At 40.3% G+C, this 23394-nt stretch overlaps 1 protein-coding gene across 4 annotated transcripts in view; it reads left to right on the forward strand.

The window, feature by feature from the left end:
* Window positions 1-2901: 2901 nt before the first annotated feature.
* PRRC1 (proline rich coiled-coil 1) overlaps window positions 2902-23394 on the forward strand; it is a 35656-nt gene continuing 15163 nt past the window's right edge. Inside the window, exons 1-7 of one of the 4 annotated variants that reach the window (XM_040444373.1) lie at window positions 2902-3045; window positions 3571-3574; window positions 8082-8207; window positions 8854-9237; window positions 11357-11517; window positions 13955-14057; window positions 17815-17978. In XM_040444373.1, coding sequence (XP_040300307.1) covers window positions 8105-8207; window positions 8854-9237; window positions 11357-11517; window positions 13955-14057; window positions 17815-17978 — 915 coding nt within the window. In that variant the 5' untranslated portion in view covers window positions 2902-3045; window positions 3571-3574; window positions 8082-8104. Of the gene's footprint in view, window positions 3050-3160; window positions 3265-3570; window positions 3575-8081; window positions 8208-8853; window positions 9238-11356; window positions 11518-13954; window positions 14058-17814; window positions 17979-23394 lie in introns of those variants that run through there. The other 3 variants (XM_040444371.1, XM_040444372.1, XM_040444374.1) reach the window with 3 other exon arrangements.

Genomic DNA, 23394 nt, shown 5'->3' on the forward strand with positions numbered 1-23394 from the left:
TATTTAAAAAAAATTTTTTTTAACATTTATTTATTTTCAAGAGACAGAGACAGAGTGTGAGTTGGGGAGTGGCAGAGAGAGAGGGAGACACAGAATCCGAAGCAGGCTCCAGGCTCTGAGCTGTCAGTGCAGAGCTTGACATGGGACTGGAACCCACGAACAGTGAGATCATGACCTGAGCTGAAGTCCGACGCTTAAACTACTGAGCCACCCAGGTGCCCCTGGACTTTATTTATGAGAGACTTCCCAGAAGGAAAAAACTTGGTGAGATCTGTTAGTAATAACTAAACAAACTAAGCAGATCTTTGCTCTGTCATTAGGCAGCAATTTTCTGTCAATGCCCCTCATTGCCCTCTATCTAGGAACACATTTTATTACCACCCAAAAGCAGGCCTGCAGTTGGGGTAAAGAATTCTGGGTTTCAATTCCAGTTCTACACACAATTTTCAAAGTCTTCTAATATTAGAACAGTAGAATTACCTGGCACACATTCTTTTGAAGTTTCATTGGAAAGCGGAAAGCAAAACATAAAATGTTTTAAATGCAATTCAAGGTCATAATCTTACTCGGTTGATTCCTGTCTGTCATGGCCCATGTAGTGAGCTGAATAGTGGCCTCCCCAAAAGATATGTCTACTGGGAACTTGTGAATGGGAGCTTATTTGGGAATTGGGTGTAGACCCCTAAGGATATAGAGATGAGATCACTCTGGATTTAGGAGGGGCCCTCAGTGCAATGATAGGTATGCTTAAGGAAAGGCAGAGGGAGGTTTGAGACACAGAGACACTAGGGAGAAGGACATACAAAGGTAAGTAGAGATGGACGTTGCAATGGTACAAGTCAAGGAGCATCTGGATCCAGCAGAAGCTAGACACACATGGAAGGATTCTCTCCAGGAGCCTTTGGAGAGTCCCTGCTGACCCTTGAGTTTGGACTTCTGTCCTCTAGAACTGGAAGAGAAAAAACGTTTGTTGTTTATCTAACCAGTTGTGGTTATTTGTTGGGCAGTCCTAGGAAACTGGTAACAGCTCACGTTCAATCCATCGGTAATCAACCTTCAAAATATACCTAGACCAAGTATCACCTCTTCCTGCCCAATTAGAGATACAGGTCAACTCACGTGCTATTATTGGCAACCCCGTGTTAGTCCTTGTGTCCCTACAATGACAGCAATCAGAGAGTGATTTTACCCTGAAGTCAAATCTTGTGAGTCCTGTGCTGAAAACCTTCCACTCCTCATTTCTGTCATAATAGAACCCAAAAGTCTTTACAGGCCCTGCAAGCCTAGATATGATCTAGCCCTCCTATCTCTCTGACCTCATTTCTTACCCCCCAGTTCCAGTTTCCTTGTTGTTCTGGAAAGGTGCTAAGCACCCTCTCTTAGAGCCTTTGTGTGCCCTTCCTTCCATCCAGACAACCACAGGCCTGCTTCCCTACAGGTCTCTGTTCAAACCTCCTCAGAGAAGCCTTGCTCATTCACCCTATCCAAAGTGACCAATTACTGTCTGTAACTTACTGGTTTATTGATTTTCTTCAAAGTGCTCATTACAAACAGTGTATTTTCCTGTTCATAGCCTCTGTCTGCTGTGAAAATGAAGTGTCAGGACCTTGTCTGTCTTGTTCGTTCTATATTTCTAGCATTCATGTGCAGTACATTGCAGCCAGTAATGAATATTTGTTGAATGAATGAAGAAGCCAACAAACCTTATAGCTGTTAAGGGTTTCAGCCAAACAGGTTGGAGATGGTAACTACTTTCAGCCCCACCCCAAACAGCACTTTTGGAAGAGTAACCTGGATACCTACCTACACCCATTCTGTATGGGTAGGACAAGAGTCACCACCAAAAGGAACAACCCATTGTAGTGGCAAGGCATGATCTAAAGTTTGGGCATAGTTAAATACCATTAACTTTTTAGTGAGGCATTTTAGAGTGCTCATGACTGTCAAGTCCAAGAGATCTATTAATGTGAAATCTATAGGTTCCTAAAGGAATCTGGAAACAGCAAAAACAAATATTCATGTGTTTAACACGACAGTTTAAGAAGTGCTTTCATACATCTCATTTGGACTGTTACCTGCCTTAGAGATGACAGATGATACTATTCTCAGCTATGATACTATTCTCAGCTTACAGATGGAAATAGGGAGACGGGAAGAGGCTGAGCGACCTGTACAAGGACATAGGTGCACCACTGGCATTAGGGTAGTCTCAGCCCCAAACCCAGACTTGTGATTTCAAATCCCTTATTTTCCTCCACTGCACGCCATTCGCTTATTTATTTAATGTACATTATGGAGCCAAAACTGTTTCAAGTATTGTTTTAAGTGAGGCACATAAGGTTAAGAAGGTTGATAATCTTTGTCTTGGGTTTTTCAATTAAAAAGAAAAAATAATGTACACGTACTGTGGTTGAGGAAAATGTAACAGTAGCTGCTACCTTTTACCCGCCCGCTGTCTCTTTCTCAGGAGGCAAGCCACTGCTGTTATCTAGAAATCTTTGTAAATATGCAAGTCCCCCGTTTGTGAAGCGGGGTCCTGCTTGCAGGTGGGGACTGGACTAGACGACCTTGGCTGGCTCATCTCCATCCCGTGGGCAGCCACGGCACAGGATAAAGGGAGCTACACCTGGTAACGAGAGTGCCGCTCTCGGGTGCGGGGATGTGGAGTGGAAAGCATGACCGTGCTACAGAAGAACGTTTCTGGGGGGAATGCGCCGAGACCCCGCGGCAGCAGCACCTTAGGTCGGAGGTACTCAGACGGGTTTGACTAGCGTCCTCGGGCTGGGCGGGCGGGGGGCGGGGCGGGGCGGGGCGAGGAGAGACCGGGCTCCCAGCGGACGGGGCGGGGCGACGCGCGGGGCGGGGCGACGCGCGGTCGACGTGGCAGCCGCAGGGGCGTGCGCCTCCGGTGGCCATCTTGGAGGCGGGGACGCGCGGCGCTGAACTCCGGCCGGCGTCTTCGTGGTCTCTGAGCTTTACTCTTAGCACCCCGTACTCCACGTCCCGCGCTTTTCAACTGCCACGCAGACGCTCTGTCGGGCCCCCGCAGGTGAGCGTCAGCCTGGCAGCGACGGGGGTGCTTGCGGGCGGGGGGATGGGATGCGGGCGCCTACGGGCGCAGTTCCTGCCGGGTGGGCGGGCCGGCCGGCCGGCCGGCGCCGGGAGATGGTTAGGGTCGCGTCGGAGCCCTGCTGCCGTGGAGTCCGGGCGTAAGCTGTGCGAGCGTGCTTCGCCAGGCCGGCAGTCCCTGCCGCGCTCAGCCCTGTGAGTGCGGGTTGTGTGGGTCTTGTGCCGGCCCTGCGCTCCGGGGCGCCGACCCAGACTGGCGCCCCTGGCCGTTTGGCTCCGCCTTCCAGAGCGCTGAATGTGGGAGCGGGAGCGGCGGCAGGCGCCCGCTGACCTTAGGCCGGCCCAGCCCAGCCTGGAGACGTGGCAGAGCCTGCGGGGAGGCCGCTGCCTCCAGGAACAGGATTTCGGCAGCTTTGGCCTTCTCTCGGCTCTGGGGTGCACACCCCGGGCCCGCCCTTGGGAAGTAGCTTGTTTTCCCTAGGTTTCTCCAGTCGGGCCGAGCCCCTTTCCAGAGGGTGTTCGCCTTCTGCTGTCTCTTTGTTCCTCCCTGGAGCCAAGTCTTTAGGCAAGTTTGCAGGAAAGCTCCTCTTCTAGATTGGCCGAGCGATATATCCATTTCTGCATTTCAAAGTAGGTACTTTGAGAGGCACCGTGTACATTCCCGCGAAAGTGACACATTTTGGCATTCCAGCCTTTCTCCTGTAGGGCCGTTATTTCATTCACTTAACGTTTATGGAAGTTTCTTTTGGCCTCACAACTGAGAATGCAAAGGCAAAACTCACATCCTGCTTTGGCACTGTTTTGTCTGTTAGTGGAGACCGTTTTTTGCGCTAGTAAAACATCAATAATGGCTTTTAGTGCTTTTATCATCAAAGCTGCATTATTCCATTTCTTTTATTGTATTCTAATAAGTAGGCATTCACTTTTTAACAGAAAACTCTGATGGGAAGCAAATTGGAAGAGGAGGGTCTGGCCAAAGCCTGAGGGGCTCAATTTTTCTAAGCCATTTTCATCACTTTCTTTAATGTTAATACATTAATAATACTTCTTAGGCTGAGACTTCTGCACTAAAACCTTTATCATCTTTGACATTTCACTGTTGTCACGATAGCTTTTCTTTAGAAGGGTTCACGTTTATGCACACAACATTTATCCAGTATTGTCATTAAGCTGTTTCTTAAATAGGGTATCTTTTAAAGACTGAAAAAAATTGACCTTTTATTGCAGGTTATAGATTGTTTTCATTGCACAGGTCATTTTGCCAACACATTCGTTAGTGTTATGGATCAAGATTATCTTTAAACCTGACTTCCACCAGCCAGTGTAAGGATTTGGCAGCACCTGTAGGAGGAGACTGAATGACCAACAGAAAATGGGGAGATGAAAAGAGGTAGCTTTCGCAGGGAGTGATAAAGTCCCCACAAGGCCATTTGTGTTCAAGGTTATTGCCCTTAGGTGTATGGGTACTGAATGAAAGGATTTTGCCTCCCTGATCCCCATTCCTTCTTAATGACATAGATGTTTCCTGTAGGTTCACAACCATACTTTTTGAAAGTGTGTATTTCTGCCTCACCTTCTACTCATAGTGGTTGAAATTGCCTTCTAGCCCCACTCTGCATGGAAATCGCTGTCACTGTGTTCATATCTTCGTTTGGGCAAGCCATTGAATTTTTCAGACATCAGTCATCGTATTTGGCATTTCCACAGCATTGGATATTGCTGCCTGTTCCCACCTTGAAACTCTTCTTTAGCTTTTGGACACTATGGTCTCTTGGTTTTCTTCTTTTTGGTCGTCTCCCTCTTCTCAGTAAGCTCATCTTCTTTCTGCCAGACTATTTTTCAAGGACTGATGGGGTCATCTTCTCTTTTCATGGTATTCTCTTAGGTAACCTCATTCCAGAACGTGACTTTAGAGGCTATCAGTAAACTGAAGACATCCCCACCCCCACTTACTTTGAAACCGCAGAGCAAGTCACATGTCTCTATTTGGGTGTTTCAAGGAGCTGAAACTCGACGTGTCCAGTATTAAACACGGCACAATGCCCCCGTCCCAAGAAAGAAGACGTCATACAAATACCTTGACCTCTTCCTGTATCCCTGTCTTCGTGAATGGTGTAGACATCTGTGCAGTTGTGCAAGTCATGCCTCTTCCTGCCACTGCCCCATATCCAGTTCTTCAGTCGACCTACTCTCCTCTCTCTCCCGTATCATCACATGTGTCTAGGCCAGAGCTTCTCACCTTTGGCGCTTTTGCTATTTGGGGCTGGATAATTCTTTCTTGTGAGGGCTGTCTTGTGTATTGTAGGATCTTTAGTGGTATCTCTAGCCTTGACCTACTAGATGATAGTAGTCCCTCTAGTTCTGACAACCACAAAGGTCTTCAGACGTTGGCAAATGACCGTGAGAGGCAGGATTATCCTCTTTTCCTCCTGCACGTGAGAGCCACTTGTCTAGAGTGTTACCAGTTTTATATGAACCACTTCGATCCTTCTTAATAGTCTCTCTGCATTTACTCTGACTGTCCCGTGTCCCTGTCTGCATACTGTGGTCAAAGGAATGTTTTCATACTTAGGACACAAATATGAATTGGCAAAAGCTGGAATTAGCTTTAAATACATCTTTCAACAGACCAGTAGCTAAACTGTGGCACATCTATAAAATGGAATACTGTTCAGCAGTTAAAAAAACCTACCTAGTGATAGAGCCAACAACTTGGATGGGTCTCCAGAGCATTATGCTGAGTAAAAAAAAAAAAAAAAAAAAAAAAAGGCTGATCTCAAAACGTATGCTGTATGATTCTATTTAGGTAACATTTCATGAAATGAGAAAATGATAGAGAACAGTCGGTTGCCACGGCTTATGGTTAGTGGGCGGATGCGACAAAGGAACACTCTGAGGGAGTTTCTTTAGGGTAATAGAACAGTTCTGTAACCTGATTGTGTGTTGGTTACATGAGTCTTTGCAGATGATGAAACTTCATAGAACTACACAGACAAACATACACACAGGTGAAAATGCAAATAAAATCTGTAGTTACTAGTATTGAACCAATGTTAATTTTCTGGGTTTAATCACTGTACCGCAGTTAGGTAGGATGCTGTTGCTGGAGAAGCTGAGTGTAGGGTAGTCCAAGAACTCTGGTCTATTTTGCATCTTTCTTTGAATCTAATTAAAAAAAAAAATTTTAAGGCTTATTTATTTTTGAGAGAGAGAGAGGGAGACACAGAATTCAAAGCAGATCCAGGCTCTGAGCTGTGACCACAGAGCCCAGTGTGGGGCTCTAACCCACAAGCCTTGTGGTCCTGACCTGAGCCGAAGTCGCCGATTAACCTCTGGAGCCACCCAGGTGCCTCTAAAACTTCTTTTAAAAAGTTAAAACAGAAGACAGAGATTTCATCTCCAGCTTGAATGCTGTACGATGATTTTCTGTTCTTAAAAACCCCAACTCCTTGACCTGGTGTATAAGGTTCACCCCAGTGTGGGCTGTTGCCTGTGTCTCCAGTCTTCATTCTTCTTTTCTGTTCCGTGCACATGGATTTTCTTGAACTTGTCTTGTCCCCCGCCTTTACAGGGCTTGTTTACCTCCTGTATTCTCACTTTGTCTGGAATCTGCTCTCCTTAGTTCTTTTCCCTTGCTTAATTCTATATATCTTTCAGATCTCTGCTTATATGTGATTGTCTTTCCTCCCTTTCAACTCAGAATCCTATTCCTCTCAAGACTGTGTTCTTACCCATGGAGCACATAATTCAGTTCATTGCACATGGGTGGTATTATTTTATTGTCTCTCCTACTGGACTGTATGTATCCTGTTTGTTTCTGCATACATTGTATGTCCACAGGCACCAGTACAGTGCTTGGCAAACAGTTGACTTTCACTGAATATTTGTTAAATGAATAAAAACATCGAAAGCAAATTCTGAAGTTTTATTTGGAAGTTTTGATTTTATATTTGAGACAAGCTTGAAAATTTGTCATTTTTAAGGAAGTTTTCCCATATTTTGTACTTCATTATTGTCTTAGGACCTGCTCTTTTAAAAAAAATTTTTTTTTAATGTTTGTTTATTTTTGAGAGAGAGAGACAGAGTGTGAGCAGGGGAGGGGCAGAGAGAGAGAGAGAGAGAGAGAGAGAGAGAGAGAGAGAAAGACACAGAACCTGAAGAGGCTCCAGGCTCTGAGCTGTCGGCACAGAACCTGATGCGGGGCTCAAACTCATAAGCCGTGAGATCATGACCTGAGACGAAGCCGGACAGCCTAACTGCCTGAGCCACCCAGGCGCCCCAGACCTGCTCTTTAGTTACTGTATAACATTTTTGCTGAAGTTAATGTTTCCAGTACGTGAAACATATCATTTCACAGTTACTAAAGATGACTTAAGATGTGAACTAGAGATACTGGGAATGGAGCACATTTCAGTTTTATTTTCATGTTAACAGAAGTGGCCCACATAATACGCTATGGGGAGAGAAGTAATGTTAAGAATATTTAATAATAGGAGCACCTGGGTGGCTCAGTCGGTTAAGTGTCCAACTCTCGATTTCAGCTCAGGTCATGATCTCAGGGTAGTGGGAATGAGCCCTGTGTCGGGCTCCAGGCTAGGTGTGAGCCTACTTAAGATTCTGTCCCCTCCCCCTCAAAAAATACTGAGTAATACTTAATGCTTAAAAAATTCATTTTTAATTTAAATGTAACAGTGACTGGAATCTAGATATAAGACTTATGTGCATTCATGTGATAGAAAATTAGTAATTTACTGTTTGAAGTTTTGGGGTAGTTAACATCAAATTATTTCCTAATTACAAAGTATAGTATATGAAAATGTCCCATATTATGTGTATATTAAACATAAGCACAGACTGTTTTCCTAGGAATTTTGACAGATCCTTTATGTAGAAATAAATGGCATTATAAATAGCAAAGACAGATCTCTGTCTCTTGATGATTATTTTCTAAAATTATTCTCTAGAAGTACACTTGATTACCGTGTAATATTTATTACAATTTTATATCTTTACAGTAAACCATAACTGAAGAAAAATGATGGAAGAGAGCGGAATAGAGACCACCCCGCCTGGGACTCCTCCTCCACATCCTGCAGGACCAGCCGCGGCTGCTGTGTCTTCAACCCCCCTTCCTTCAGGTACATGAAGCTGTCGAGTGTCTAGTGTGTCTGGAGGGCGGTGAAGACACTTAACATTTCTCAGAGTCAATTAGAAGACTACATATTTACAACTCTTGTGATCTTTGCCAGGATGAAAGGAAGGAGCCTTTCTTATTTAAGCCCGCAGGTAGAAAACGTCATGTTTTGCTTTGGGTCAAGTTTTGTTCTTTGTATTTATACTGACTATATTAAATCATCTTCTTATAAAAATATCCTAAGAAGCACCTATTGGTTTTGTCTCATGTTCTGTTGGGTTTGATGATTAACTTTCTGGCCAAAATTTTTCAGCCAGTATGTAGGTTTTTATGCTGAAGTTAGCAGTGGTGAAAAACAGCTCTATTTTATTAAAAATACATCCAAAATGAATGAAAACACAAAGATCTGCTTATGAATGGGACTGTAACTTAATTATATACGGCTGCCTCTTTTACTTAAGGGAGTTGAAAGTCATTTGCACTCAGTCATATTTGTTGTGTAATTCAAATTGTACATTTTAAATACTCAGTTATGGTTTGCTTGTTAATGTGTTAGATTTTGCAAGAAAAATGTGATAAGATACTTTGAAAATCAAGTGAAAGCATTTTCAGTCTTCTGTTTTTTTTCCCCTCCCCACCTGTTTTTTTAGCTGCAACCGGTTCCTTTTCTTCTCCAAATGTGTCCTCCATACAACCCTTGCCGCCGCACGTGTATGCCACCCCCCAGCCGCCCCTCCCTCCCGTGAGGCCCTCTGCACCCTTGGTGCCGCCTTCACCCGTCCCTTCTGTCCCAGCGCTTGCTGCCTCCGTGCCACCTCCGGGTTCGCCAGCACCTGCTGCCGCCTTCACTAGCCCTCCTCTGTCCCACTTCCCTCCTCCGTCTTCTGCCCCAAACACGCTCTTACCTGCACCCTCTTCTGGTCCTCCCACATCGGGGTTTTCTGTTGGGGCGGCTTATGACATTACAAGGGGACATGCGGGAAGAGCTCCTCAGACACCCCTGATGCCGTCGTTCTCTGCACCTCCCGTCACAGGTAATCCTCTCTTACTGATACTTTGAATTAAATGGCTGTAGGTAATGTTTAAGTATGTGGTTGCTGTTTTTTAATAACTGTTCTATTGAGAAATAACTTACATACCATATAATTCACCCCTTTAAAATATACAATTCAGTGGTTGTCAGTTTTTACAGAGTCCTGCAACCATCGCCATCATCAGTTTTAGAACCTTTTAATCACACCGTCCCCCCTGCCCCCCCGAAAAGAAGCCCCATTGCTCTTAGCAGTCACTCCTGACTTGCTCCCAACGTTCACAGCCCGAAGGAAGCATTCATCTGCCTTCTGCCTCTACGAATTTGCCTATTTTGGACATTTCATATAAATAGAATCATGCAGTGTGTGGCTTTTGTGACAGGATTCTTTCACTTAGCATATGTAGCATGTTTCTGTACTCTGTTGTTTGTCGTATGGATATTCCTTCCACGTTTTATTTCATCAGTTGATGAACTTTGTTTTGTTTCTACTTTTTGGTGTTATGCATACTGCTTTTATGAACATTGGTGTACAAGTTTTCATGAGGACATGCTTTCATGTCTCTTGGGTATATACCTAGGCACGGGATTGCTGGCTTTGAGAAAATGCTAGACTTTTCCAAAGCAGTTGTACCATTTCACTTTCGCCTCAGCACTGTCTCTGTATTATTTTCTTTTTTTTAACTTTGTTGTTTCTTGCTGCATTATTTTTAGCTCCTTTCTTTAAGCTCTGGAATGTTCTCATGTTTTGACTTTTTTTTTTCTTTAAAAAATTTTTTTTAATGTTTATTTATCTTTGAGAGAGACACAGAGCATGAGCGGGGAGGGACAGAGAGAGAGGGAGACACAGAATCTGAAGCAGGCCCCAGGCTCCTAGCCACCAGCACAGAGCTGGACTCAGGGCTCTAACCCACGAACCATGAGATCATGACCTGAGCTGAAGTCGGATGCCCAACTAACTGAGCCACCCAGGTGCCCCATTGACATTTAAACTATCGAAATAAAGCTGTTGTTAACTTAGTAAATGCTAAAGTTAATATGTTGTAAAATGTACATGTTTAGTATATGAAGTGCAGTTTCTCCTACAGAGAAATGCCAGGGTGAAATTCTAGAGTTTCTTAAAGCTTTACATGAAAGGTTATATGGGCAGAATGGTTCAGGAAATAGTTTTAATTAGCCAGGTAAAAATTTAGAACCAAATAAAAGCTCATGTATTCCTTAAGTTTGTGGTGTTGGGCCATTTTCCTTTTCTAAGTTGGTTATACCTACTTTTTTGTCTTCCCTGAATGGTTTTTGAAGACCAGTATCCAAACTTCAGCCTTGTCATCTTCTGCCTGTTACTTCTCCTTTTACAAAAAGAAGCTACTTTTCTTGTGATGTTTATTACCAAGGTTTCTGCTTATCTACCTTTAAAAACAGAATTTTTAGTACAGTATAATACTTAGTCCATGAATGTGTGAGTTTTCTATTTTGAGTTCAAGTAGAGCACATGGAATATGTACTTATTGTCATATTCTTTTATATGATGGGCTTGGGTGCTCACATCAATTAATTTTATGCATTAAAGGGATTGGAATTATAGCTGCCCACACCCAAGTGCTAAATAGGGCCAATAGGAAGTACTTTTTGATATACATTTGGTCCTTTTTCGGGACACTTCATAAAAATGTCTACAGAAAGGGAAGGAAATTTGTTCTTTGGAATCTTGTTTCATTTGTATTTTATAAAGATTTAGGTGATTCTTGGAGTACATAACTCAGTCCTGAAATGCCTGAGTATAGGGGTGCCTTGGTGGCTCAATTCGTTAAGCGTCGGACTTCGGCTCAGGTTATGATCTCGCGGTTTGTGAGTTCAAGCCCCACCTCAGTCTCCATGCTGACTGCAGAACCTGCTTCCCATCCTCTGTCCCCCTACCCCCCTTCTGTCTCTGCCCCTCCCTGGCTCATTCTGTCTCTCTCAAAAATAAATAAACATTAAAAAAATTAAAAAAAAAAAAGAAAGAAATGCCTGAGTATATATTCACATTATTGAAGCTGTTTTGAGCTACTCATCTCATACATCTTTTTACAGGAAATAGTTTATGAAATAAATTACACATATTAGAAAATTTTGCCATTTACTAGGTATTTTGCCGACTCCCATTACTCAGCAAGCCAGTTTGTCATCTCTGGCACAGGGACCTGGAACCACATCAGCCATTACTTTTCCAGAGGAACAAGAAGATCCCAGAGTTGGTAGAGGTCAGGATGAAGCATCTGCTGGCGGACTCTGGGGTTTTATTAAGGTAAGGGGTATTTAGTGTAAAAACTAGGCTGAACTTTTTAATTCTAAAATTATTAGATGGCCATTAGAATAATTTTTAAAGAACAAAATGATATAAGGAAAAGTAAAAATTCTTTTTAGTCTTATGACCAGTTTTTTATAGTTTCTCTCCATCTTTTTTATGTGCTTATCTGTGTAGATCTTTTCTAAAATTAAAGTCAAAATGGGGTAGTGACACGTGGACACTATTTTGTGTCTCGTTTGTCCTTATGTAGCACATATCAGGAACATCTTCCAAGCGATAAACATTCTTCAGAAATTTTCTTTATGGCTGCTTTGCCCTTCATGCCGTGGCGTTTATTTCCCATATTTTGCTAATGGACTTTAGTGTTCTCAATTGTAATTCTTATAATACAGCTGTGATGAGCATGCTTGTAGGCAGATATTTGTGCTCATCTCTGTTTTGTTGAGGTTAATTTCTGATGAATGTCAGCGTGAACAGAGTGAATGTCTGACTGTCCCAGCATTTTTCATTTGTCAGCACTGATTATGAATTTGAAATACAACTTTTTCTGATTTGATAAACAAAACACATACCTTGTTTTAATTTGCATTTCTTCGTTACCAGATTTGAACATTTTTTTCATGTGATTTTTTTTGCCATCGTATTTTTTTTTCTTAAGTCTCTAGTCCTTTTCTTTGCCCATTTTTGAATTGGGATGATTTTTCGTCTCTGAACAAAAATTCATAAGAGCTCCTAAAGTAGTAAGAATGTTTTATTATATGCCATCATATGTTGCAGTTTTCTCTATTTTTATCATACATTTAAATTATATTATCCTTTTTTGACACAAAATCTAAATTTGCAGAAGTTCTTCATGTCAGTGTTATGTTTTTTTTAATTTTTTAATGTTAAAAATGACCTTTTACCAACACGATATATCATGAATGTTTTTCTGTGATTTCTTCTAATTCTTTTATGGTTTCATTTTTTTTATACCCACCAGTTTATTGTTGCTGATACTTTATTACATGAAGTAGAAGTCAGACTTAATTTTTTTCTGACCACTTACTCGACTCTGGCCACATTGTATCCCAGTGTTTTGATACGTCATCTTTATTTTAATTACGCAACTGTGTGTTAATGTCATTTTCTGGACTTGTTTCTCTTCCACTGTTTGGCCTGCCCCTGCAATAGTACCTCACTATTTCGATTATTATTAACTCTGTTTATTATTATACTATTATTTATTGAAAGTTGACTCTGTGCTCAGGGAGATTAGGAATATTCATTGATGAGTAAGATAGAAAGGTCATTTCCAAGTGCCTGCTTTTGCAGTGATTTATCAGTATTTAATTTTATAAGTTTGCAGGTTTCTCTTAAGAATTTTTTTTTACTAGTCTTCTGCATTTATTTCTCTTAATGAATTTTGGAATCACTCTGACAGAGTTTCTCCCAGTATTCTGTGGAGAGTTTGGCTACAATTTAATTATATATTAAACATATTTTTAAATTGCTAAGTAGCTAACTTATTTACTACATTTGAGCTTTATGTTACACAGGGATGGTATTTTTCTAAGCTTCCTTTTTTTTTTTTTTTAAATCCTTCTGTACTTTTTAAAGGTTTTTCCTTATATAGGGATTACTACTAGTTTCCTTTGTTAATAGCATGTGTTATGAACTCAACTTTTTTCTGATTCCAGTTAGTTCAGTGGTAGATTGGAAAAGCCTGCTAGTCAGATGCCATCTCAGGAGGCACTTCTCCCTAGAAGTCTCTTACCACGGGAGAAGTATAGCATAAGAAGGGAATACTCAGACCTAGTTCCTACTGCTTAATAGTGTGGTTGTAAGAATTCAGAGGAATGGGTCTGGGTTAAAAGAGAGAATTTGGGGATGAACGCAACAAACAAGAAGCAGGAAAAAAGAAACGTTAGTAGAACATAGCGGAGTAATACATATTAATAGGTAACTTGTGGGGAATAAGGGTGAGAAACATTACTATTTTTATTTTTTGGTTAGGGAATCAAGTATGAGTTTATGGAGACATCTCATTACAGTTTTTATTTGGGACCTTAATGGATAAGTTTTGCATAGTCTTTCATATAAATAAGTGGAAATGAAATGCAATAAGAATATGTACATACAGAGAAATGATCGTGTGTATGTGTGTCTCAAATGAATACGAATGAATATATACATCCACAAAATGAATACATACACATGTGGATATACAGGCCAGTGTGGTCTGTAGACTGCTGTGGGTCTGCGATAAGAAGAGAAATTGAGGGTAAGCATTTTGAAATCTTAACAGCAATTTGACATTGCTATAACCATGTTTTTCTTACATTTTACAAAATCACAGGTCTACCATGTATCAGAAACTTCAAAAAAGTTTTCTTCCACCGTCAGGTGTTCTGTAGTTAGAATGGGCATTTATATATTACTTTGTCTTGTGCAGGGTGTGGCCGGAAATCCCATGGTGAAATCTGTGCTTGACAAAACAAAACATTCGGTAGAAAGTATGATTACGACGTTGGACCCTGGCATGGCTCCGTATATCAGTATGTACTTAAGATAGAGCTGCGTCTGCCGTATGGTTTTAAAGTATATGCCTTTGTCAGCCACTCACTGTGACCCATAGTCTTGTAATCATTGGAGATCTTATGTTCTTGATTATAAGTCTTAGCGTTGGCAATCTTAACTTTTTCTTAGTCACAGATACATTTTGAAAACTCCACAGAATCAACTTTGGGAGGAGTAAAACCCATATGAATTCATATAGTATAGTTTAATCGCAGTTAGTGTATTTTAATTGTAAATGTGGTTGGTATTTTGTGCGAATTGTATTTTATTCACTGTTGACGTTTGAAATGATGCTTTGTTTATATTTGGTTTTGATAATTCTCCACTTCATCTATTTTAATTAAGTGATTGTGCTTACCCTGGGAATATTTTTAGAGGGAGTTGATCTATTTACTAATAATGTCTGATTACCAGGTCTGTTGGGGAAGTTATTTTAACCACCTTTGAATCCCCATTACCAAGAATTCTCCAGACAGATGACATAGACATACATGTTCCATGCTGTTTAATTTTGAAGGTACATGTTCTAATATGTGAACAAGCATAATCGTTAGCAGGATCAGTGACCAATTATTAGTAATTCTATTAAAGATAACAACTTAAAAGCCAGAGCCATGCACCAGGTACTTGGATAGAGATTTTGAGTAGCAAGGGAAAAGTTAGTAGCTTTCAGGAGTCTTGATATTTGGTGGTTGGCTAGTAAATGTCAAAGGACAGGACCTAATTGGAATGAGTATCCTTTATTAAGTGGTTGCTCTGCCAGGCAGTACTTGTCCTAAGACCTCTGCAGGGTAAGTATTTGCTTCAAGTTGGAGATGAAGAACCTCGGTTAGGAGAGATTATTATCGTAGGTCGTATACAATTTGGTGGAGCTAGACTGAACCCATGTTCAATTTGTTTTTACACTTAGCCACTTGCTTCTCTGGAAATAGAAAATTGAAGCAAGTATTAAATCAGCTGAATTGTTCTTTGTGTTTGTAACTGCCAGAGGATTTAGAAATTGGACCCTGTCATAGATAACTGATTTCACGTATTCATAATAATCAAGTTTGACATAATTAATGCATCATATATATTCTTCGCAAGCTCATGTTTTGAATGAGGGAAGGAAAGCAATTAGTATCTTTGAAGCTCTTGCTATTTTAACAGGTACTGTGTTAGACTGTGAAAGCAGTTATTTTACCATAACAACAAGCCCCCTGAGGTGGCAAATGTTTTTCCGTGAAAAAACAAGCTCATTGACTGCCCTGAGGTGACAAAGCTAATCAAGTCAGGACTCACATCCTGGGCTTTTTTTCAGGCCAGTGGTCTGCGTGGCATCATGAAAAAGGCAGAAAACGAAAGGGGTCGGGTTGCAGGGGAAAATATCAAATAAATTGTCTCCCAGCAAATATCGTAACGTAATATATAGTCTTAATCAGTTAACTATAAAAAGCAGTAAAACTGATGTGAAAAAGCCAACTTTTTAGTGACGGTGAAAGCAAGACCATTCTAACAAAATTCAAAAAAAAAATTTTACGGAAATATTCTAGAAATCATTACAGTTTCATTTGTATCAAGAAGGCACAAGAGTATTAGAAATGGATTTTAACACAATTTAGCTTCCTGAATTCTTAAAATTACTTTCCTCGTCGTTATTAAAGGTGGCACTGCTCATCAAAAAAAGGCTGAGAAGCCTTTTGAGCTGAAGTTTAATCGAATGGTACTCAGCTAGAGTCAAGAGATAGGTGCCACATGGAGAAAAAGTTAGGAAAAAAAGTGTATTTGTTCTCTCCTATGAGACTCAATGCTTTTAGGTTTTAGTAACTTAAGAAACTCTAGTACAGATGGGATCTGTGGATCATCCTATTAAATAGGAAGAAAGATTCATGATAAAAAGCCCAGATGTTTTGAAAATATTTTCAGCTGTTCCACAAGATGTTTATTAGGGCATACCATAACATTGTCTCTGGGGCAAAATATTTTACAATACAAACCGCTTTCTTGATCTTTGTATTTGATTCGTGACAGCCATTAACGCCAGGTGGCAAAGTATGCAGCGTTTAGAAATAGGTCTTTGAACTCAGTATGTCACAAAATGTTAGATTGGGGTTTTAAAAAAATATTTAGGTGTATTTATCAAATTACCCTGTGTAAATGGAACACCGTTTTTAGAAGTGATGTATTAAAACTGTTTCAGAATTTTTATTTCATATTGCTCTTTGCCTTTTTAGATTTCAAGTTTTATATGTGTTGGTACTTCCATTTCCTTATATGCTTGCATATTAGGACAATAATAGATGTACAATTTATAGCTAGATAACCCATTTATTTATGGCATATGCTGTTTTTTTCTTCTAATGATGGAGACATAGGATAAAAAAGTTGACTCACCATGTAAACTATTTTCTAGATAAAAAGTACGTTTCATGGCAGCCCTTGTTGAGTGCAGAACTTTTTTACAACTCTGACACATTCCTTATTGTCAATAACAGCCTTCATTTTCATTTTCTGTAACATACCCTAAATGTGTAACTTGGGTTCCACAAGCCACGTATTTAATTTCTGTGATCGCTCAGTTAGTTGAAGGACTTGGAACTCCATCATCCTCATGGTATCAGAAGTTTACGCATAACAGGTGTGTGTCTTTGTTAACTGAAAGCAGGAAAACCATTGTGATTTGCAGTCTTAAAAATGGCAGTGTGTTTTATCCAAAGTGTAATCTTACCAGAAAATGAAATCTTGTGAAATTAATAGAGCAACATAATAGAAAATTAAACTTTTTTCATAGCTGTTAAAACATTATTTCCCAAATTGACATCTCTGAAAGACTTTGTAGGAGCTGTCATTAGATGCTAAATAAGTAGTCCATGAACAGATGGAAAGTATGGAAAGTACTGGGTTAAAGCCATGAATTTTAACTGTTGGTTTTCTGAGACTCTTAATGTTCCCTGTGGATTTCTTTAAAAAAAAATTTTTTTTTTTTAATGTTTATTTATTTCTGAGGCAGAGAGAGACAGAGCATGAGTGGGGGAGGGTCAAAGAGAGAGGGAGAGACAGCATCAGAAGCAGGCTCCAGGCACTTAGCTGGCAGCACAGAGCCCGACGCGGGGCTCGAACTCACAAACCGTGAGATCATGACCTGAGCCGAAGTCGGTCGCTCAACCGACTGAGCCACCCAGGTGCCCCTCCCTGTGGATTTCTAAGAGAGAAATGTGTAGAGCATCTCTCAAGCTTATTTGATCACAAAATGGCTGTTTTAAGGGTATCTACTAATATACCCTGGAACAGCATTTCATAGGAAAACAACTGTTGTGCTCTATTTGTGGCAGATGAGATGTTCAGAACATTGAGAAGGTATGCAGTATCTCCCGCCTGCAGATTAGACTGTCTCAGGTAATGCATTAAATGCTCATTTTTAAAAGTCAGGAAAAGTTGGTAGTTTGCGTCCAAACACTTGGAATAAGATGCTGTTAGATTAGAGGGTGAAAGTGTGTCTGATAGAGCAGATGGTATAGTGAAAGAGGATTTCGGAGTGTGAGAGACGTAGGTTTGCATCCTGACATCATCGCAAAATTGTTATGTTACTGTTGGCAAGGTCTTATCAGTCTTAGCTTCCTCAGCCTATAAAGAAGTTGATAATCTGTGTCTTGCATTATTTTGTGAGCTTAGTAGTAATTATGTAATGTTGGCATATGACAATAATTAGGACAATTCCATTAATCTGAAGTTGAAATTTTTTTCTTGTCTTGGTAGAATCTGGAGGTGAACTGGATATCGTAGTGACCTCGAATAAAGAAGTGAAAGTTGCCGCCGTCCGAGATGCCTTCCAGGAGGTCTTTGGCTTAGCTGTGGTGATAGGGGAAGCTGGACAGTCCAATATTGCCCCACAGCCGGTCGGGTATGCAGCTGGGTTAAAAGTGAGTAATAGAAAACTTTTTCAGTATATAGAAACTGGAAGCTAATTTTTTCAGAATTCTGATAGTAATCCTTTGGTCTTTATGGTGCTACTGGCTTTTTACATTCTGAAATATTGATCGTCTTGGTTTTTAATTAGACAACCGTTGTGTAATTTTACTTTAAAGAAAGGGTAGGTTTCGATGATGGGACGGGAGGAAACACGTCGAGAACACAAAGAATAGTTAGTGCTAAGAGAGATCTTAACCCAGTGTTAGCATGTAATTTATCATTTTATACTGAAATTATAGTATCTCTTGAATTCTGTAAGCTTTTTATTACTTCACTGTAAATAATACTTTATACTTATGTATTTCTTCCTGGTTTGGGGAAGTCTAATATATTTGAAAGTTTCCCGACTATTAATGGGGTGCCAGTAGGCAGGTGCTATCTCGATTGACCCTACAAATGTCCCTTTTGCCTTGTACTTGGTGAAGGGACTTAGCAGTCATCTGGAAAGCTTTTCTCAGCTTCCTTGCCTTGATTCTTCCTCTTCTCCATCCTTTTAATTCCTTTGTCTTAAAGACCTGACTACCTGGCACCTACCTTATAGGTACAATACCTGTGTATAACCAGAGTTTTTCAGGGTCTCCTCAGTGTATAGAAACTTTTAAAATCTCATTAGCACTAATATCAAAAGGAAGACGCGGTCTTATTTTTTCCATAATGAAGGAATAGGATCTTGTGATCAAGTTTGTAGCAGGGGCAGATGATAGAATGACTTGTTTTAAAGAGAAATTTCACACCACTGCATACTCACACCACCATTTAAATTTTATAGTTGGTCTTCTGGCCTGTTACAGTTCAAAACCTTGTCCTATATCTGTGTAAAACCTGTCCACTTCCCTGTGAACTAGAGCTGGTTTTGTTAAGCTAGCGAGGATTCAAGTTCCAAGAATCCGGGGGCGCCTGGGTGGCTCAGCCGATTGAGCGTCCGACTTCTGCTCAGGTCATGATCTCATGATTTGTGGGTTCGAGCTCCACGTCGGGCTCTGTGCTGACAGCTCGGAGCCTGGAACCTGCTTCGGAATCTGTCTCCCTCTCTCTCTGCCCCTCCCCTACTCATGCTCTGTCTGTCTCTCGCTCAAACATTAAAATTCCAAGAATCCTATCCTTTCTCTCATACATTTTTTTTACCACCAGCATATAGACGTGCAACAGCAAATGAATACTGAACAGGTCATTAGCATGCAAATATTTTTCTCACCTTAAATAAACCAAAGAAATTTTAACAAAATTTTTTATCTCATTTAACTCATCATCTATCACCTTACTTTTTTATTATTTTGTGCTTCTTTTTGCAGCAAAACTTCTCCAAAGAGTTGCTAATCCTGTATCTCTGACCCCACAGAGAATGCTGGCCAGGTCACCAGTGGTCTCCATCTGGTTTTACCCGTCTGTAGCTTTTGAGACACTTAGGCTTCTTTAATGTTTTTTTCACTTCTGGGGTTCCACATGTTTTTCCCCCACCTCACTATTTGTTCATTCCCCTGTGCTTCCTTTGTTGGTTCCCTCTGATGATTTTGTCTTTATCTATATTCCCTCCCTTGGTGAGCTCATGGTGTCCTATGGCTTTAAATGCCATCTGTGTGCTGACAGTTTCAGATTTCTGTCTCTAGCACAGACCTCCCATGTAAACTAGATTTATGTAAAAGTTGCCTTCTCAACATCTTAACTTGAGTGCCTCAAACATCCACCTGCTTTTCTTTCCTCCCAGTCTGCCCCTAGCCTTCTCCATCTCTCTTGATTGATGGCAGCACTATCTTTCCATCTTCCCCAGTGAGAAATGTTGGAGTCACCCTTCTCTCTTTCCCCATGTTCAGTTTATGAAGAAATCTTGTTCGTCCTGCCTTCATGGTGTGTCCAGCCAGCATTTGACTTCTCGCGTCTCTACCGCCACTGCAGTGCCTTGCTGGAATCTTGCCATCCTCTCTGACTAGGCCATCCAGCTGTTACGGTTACCCTGGCAGGGTAGTAATGACCTTGTAGCCCTCTAGGTCATTCTCAGCAGAGTGGCCAGATAATCCTTTCATATCATACATCAGAGCACGTCACTCTCTTTTTCAACACTTTGTATTTCACTCATCGTAAGCCCACGTTCCTTAAGTGGCTTCCACGGCCCCTCACAGTTTGGCTGACGTGGCCTTTTGTTTCTTCTCTCGGTGCTACAACTCCTGGTCGTCCCCTCACTCACTCATGCCAGTCACAGTGGCTTCCTTGCTGCTCTTCATACTTGCCTGGCCTGCTTGTCTTTGTAGGGCCTTTTCACTAGGTCTTTCCTCTGTCTGGGACGTTCTTCCCTCCAATATGTGCTTGGCAGGCTCTTTAAACCTTTAAGTCTTCACGCACATCTTGCCTGCACCGCAAGGCTTGTCCTGACTGCCTTGTTTTGTCCTGCATTTTATTTCTGTGGTTCTCAGCACCTTCTGATACACTGTGTCATTGTGTTTTGTATTCGTGTTTCGGAATGTGTCCCCACAAGAATTAAGTTCCTCAGGAGTAGGAATTTTGGTTTGGTTCAGAGATGTGAACTCTTAAAGTGCTTGGTGCTTTTCAAAGTGAGTATCTAACAGTTTTATCAAGATGTCTGAAGTGCAAACATCAGAACTAAAAATTCTAGGGTATGTTTTTTAAAATTATTAATTTTCTCAAGTAAGCAGTCTGATACACAAGACATTTTCATTGTGGGATCTGCTTTCAGTTTTGGTTTAACGTCCTGTCGGTTTCATGAGAAGAGTAGACATTTTTTAAGCTCACTTAAGAGCACTCTAGCTGCCCCCCACCCATCACTATCCCTTGATTGTACCTCCACAGTCACACAGTGGTCTTAAGACTGGTCTAGAAGTACCTCTGTGGAGACACACACATTTTGCAGGGTCTCAGGAGAGCCCAAGAGCTTTAAGGAATTCAGCTTCAGCCTTTGAGAGGCTCTGTTCTTTTCCCTTTGGGAAATGAGACCTACCTCCTCCCCACTAAATGTTCATGTGGTACATTGCCCCAGAACATAAAATGCTCTGGAGTGTCATTTGAAGGGACGGTTCAAATTACTGTGTTCAGTGTCGGGACTACAAATGACATAATGATGAAGTAAAATCTTGTTTGTTCTCATCAATACTGAAAAAGGACCGACAGAGTTCTCAGCTTGATAGGTCATTAATAATTTTTGAAGATCAATCACCTTGTGATATTTGGACTATAACTCAAAATTTCATGGTTTTTAAAACATGGGTCTGAAATATTTTGTCATGTCAAATATTATTACACAGAAGAGATTTAAAATTGGGGTGCCTGGGTGATTTCATCAGTTAAGCAGCCAACTTTTGTTTTCGGCTCAGGTCATGATTTCCTGGTTCTCCCATGAGAGTTCAAGCCCTGCATCAGGCTCTGTGCTAACAGTGTAGAGCTGCGTGGGGTTCTCTCTCTGCCCCTCCCCTGTTCGTGCTCGCTCTGTCTCAAAAGAAGATACTTAAAATCATTAGGTGCTGTTTTTGAAAGGCTTATGGAAATTTTTTTCTGCAAGAAAAGCTTCATCTTTTAGATAATATTAATAGGTAATATTAATAGCTCAGTATGTTGTGATTTTTCTAGTCAGATTCATTTTTATTATTGTTTTTTTTCCCTTCAGACATACAGATTTCTTTTCCATAATATTTAATAAGAAGCTTAAAATCAAAATTCACAGAAACTGATACATAGGAAAATCCTTCATAAATTTATCAACTATTTTTTCCCCACAAACAGCAGAGGGAGCTAATGAGAAGAAAAGTAATGTAGAATCCTAGAATTTAAAATTTCAACACAGATTTTTTTACTCTCCATCAGATTTTAATTAAATGACTTTTCTCAGCTAAACCCAAGTTTTCCTTTAAGCACACGAGAGTGTTTCAGGAAATAAACCTGCCGTAATTAAAATTAGGAAGCTTCTGAAGCATGTATGCCAACCATTAATTGTATGGAAAAGCCAATAATTATGACCACTGTTTTATAACTTCTCTTCAACAGATACAGATAAAAATCCACATGCATTTTAGAAGTATGGAATTTTGATTAAACCAAATTGCTTAGTAGAAGCTCTTAAGAGTACACAGTAAGCTCTGGTGGCCTTTTTGTGGATTGCTTCCATTTGAGATCATTACTTCATTGTGGCCTCAAAAGTACCTAATTCTTGATTCCTTACACTTCTGAAAATGAAGTTAAAATGTGTTCTCAAAACATGGATGGGGGCTCTGCTTAAAGTGTCTTTGTGACTCCAGAAGATGCCATACTTAACGTCAGGGGAGAAGAGAGGCACATATAACCCTCTCTTTGTGTTCCTTGTGAAATACAAACCCCTATGTGGTAGGAAAGTAAAAAAAATGAACAAGTTTATTTTCCTGAAAGCATTAAATCTAGGAATATTTTGTTGTGCATAGCTGAGATACCTTCTTCCAAGAGGGCTGAATCTCCTAATAGTTTTTACTGAGTTAACAGTAAAATAACATTTATTTAAACTTATTCATAATCAGAATTTAACCATAACTAACTTCCTCGGGAGGAATAACTGGGGCAAATTTACATTTTCCAGTCTAACATCTCTTAGGTTTTCTTTCATATCCAATAGGTGCCTCCTCATTCACTGTTACTAGAAAATTTACACTATTAAGATTAACATGAGTGATAAAATTTTTTAAGAAACCCTTCTTCCTTTATTTTTTCATGTAGTTCGACACTATGTGAGGTACTGGAGAGATAAGAGTAAGCAAAAATACAGTCTTGGTACTATTACAGTTTCGTTCATTCTTTCATCCATCTTTATAAGCTAATGTCTTAAATTGATTTACCCATTTTCTTGCAGTTATCACTTTATTTCTGTTGTCTCTAAAATCAGTTCAGTTGTCTGTAGAAGTGCTCTTGCTTTTAAATTTTCATTTGATAAGCATTGACCACTTTTTCTTAATCACTACTTAGCTCTGTTACCCATAGTAAAAATAGGTTAATGTATTCTCCATGGCAAGTTTTATTAAAAATTAGAACACATTTGTCTAACTGTTTAGACATTTCCTGTCACTTCCCTTATCACTGTTTATGAAGTAATTAAGATGAAAGTAGGTAAACAGCAACCTTATTGTAAACTTGTAGTTTTGTATCGTAAGATATGTATTGATGATATTGAGTTATGTAGCATTGTCAGCCCCTCAGTTTTGTTGCATAAATGGCATTTTCCTGAATAAATCTTGGTGCAGTATATCCATTTGCAGTTAAAAATACATCAACCGTCATTTTGGTGCTTATTTTAAGGCTATATTTAAAGGAAATAAGAACAAAGAGGGAAAAACATTTACTGTTGATAGGATTGCCTACCTAGGTAACTGAAGAGCAAATTGAATAAAAACTACTAGG

Source organism: Herpailurus yagouaroundi, unplaced genomic scaffold, assembly GCF_014898765.1.
Source record: "Herpailurus yagouaroundi ecotype Mexico unplaced genomic scaffold, PumYag 192, whole genome shotgun sequence".
NCBI classification, from domain to species: Eukaryota; Metazoa; Chordata; class Mammalia; order Carnivora; family Felidae; genus Herpailurus; species Herpailurus yagouaroundi.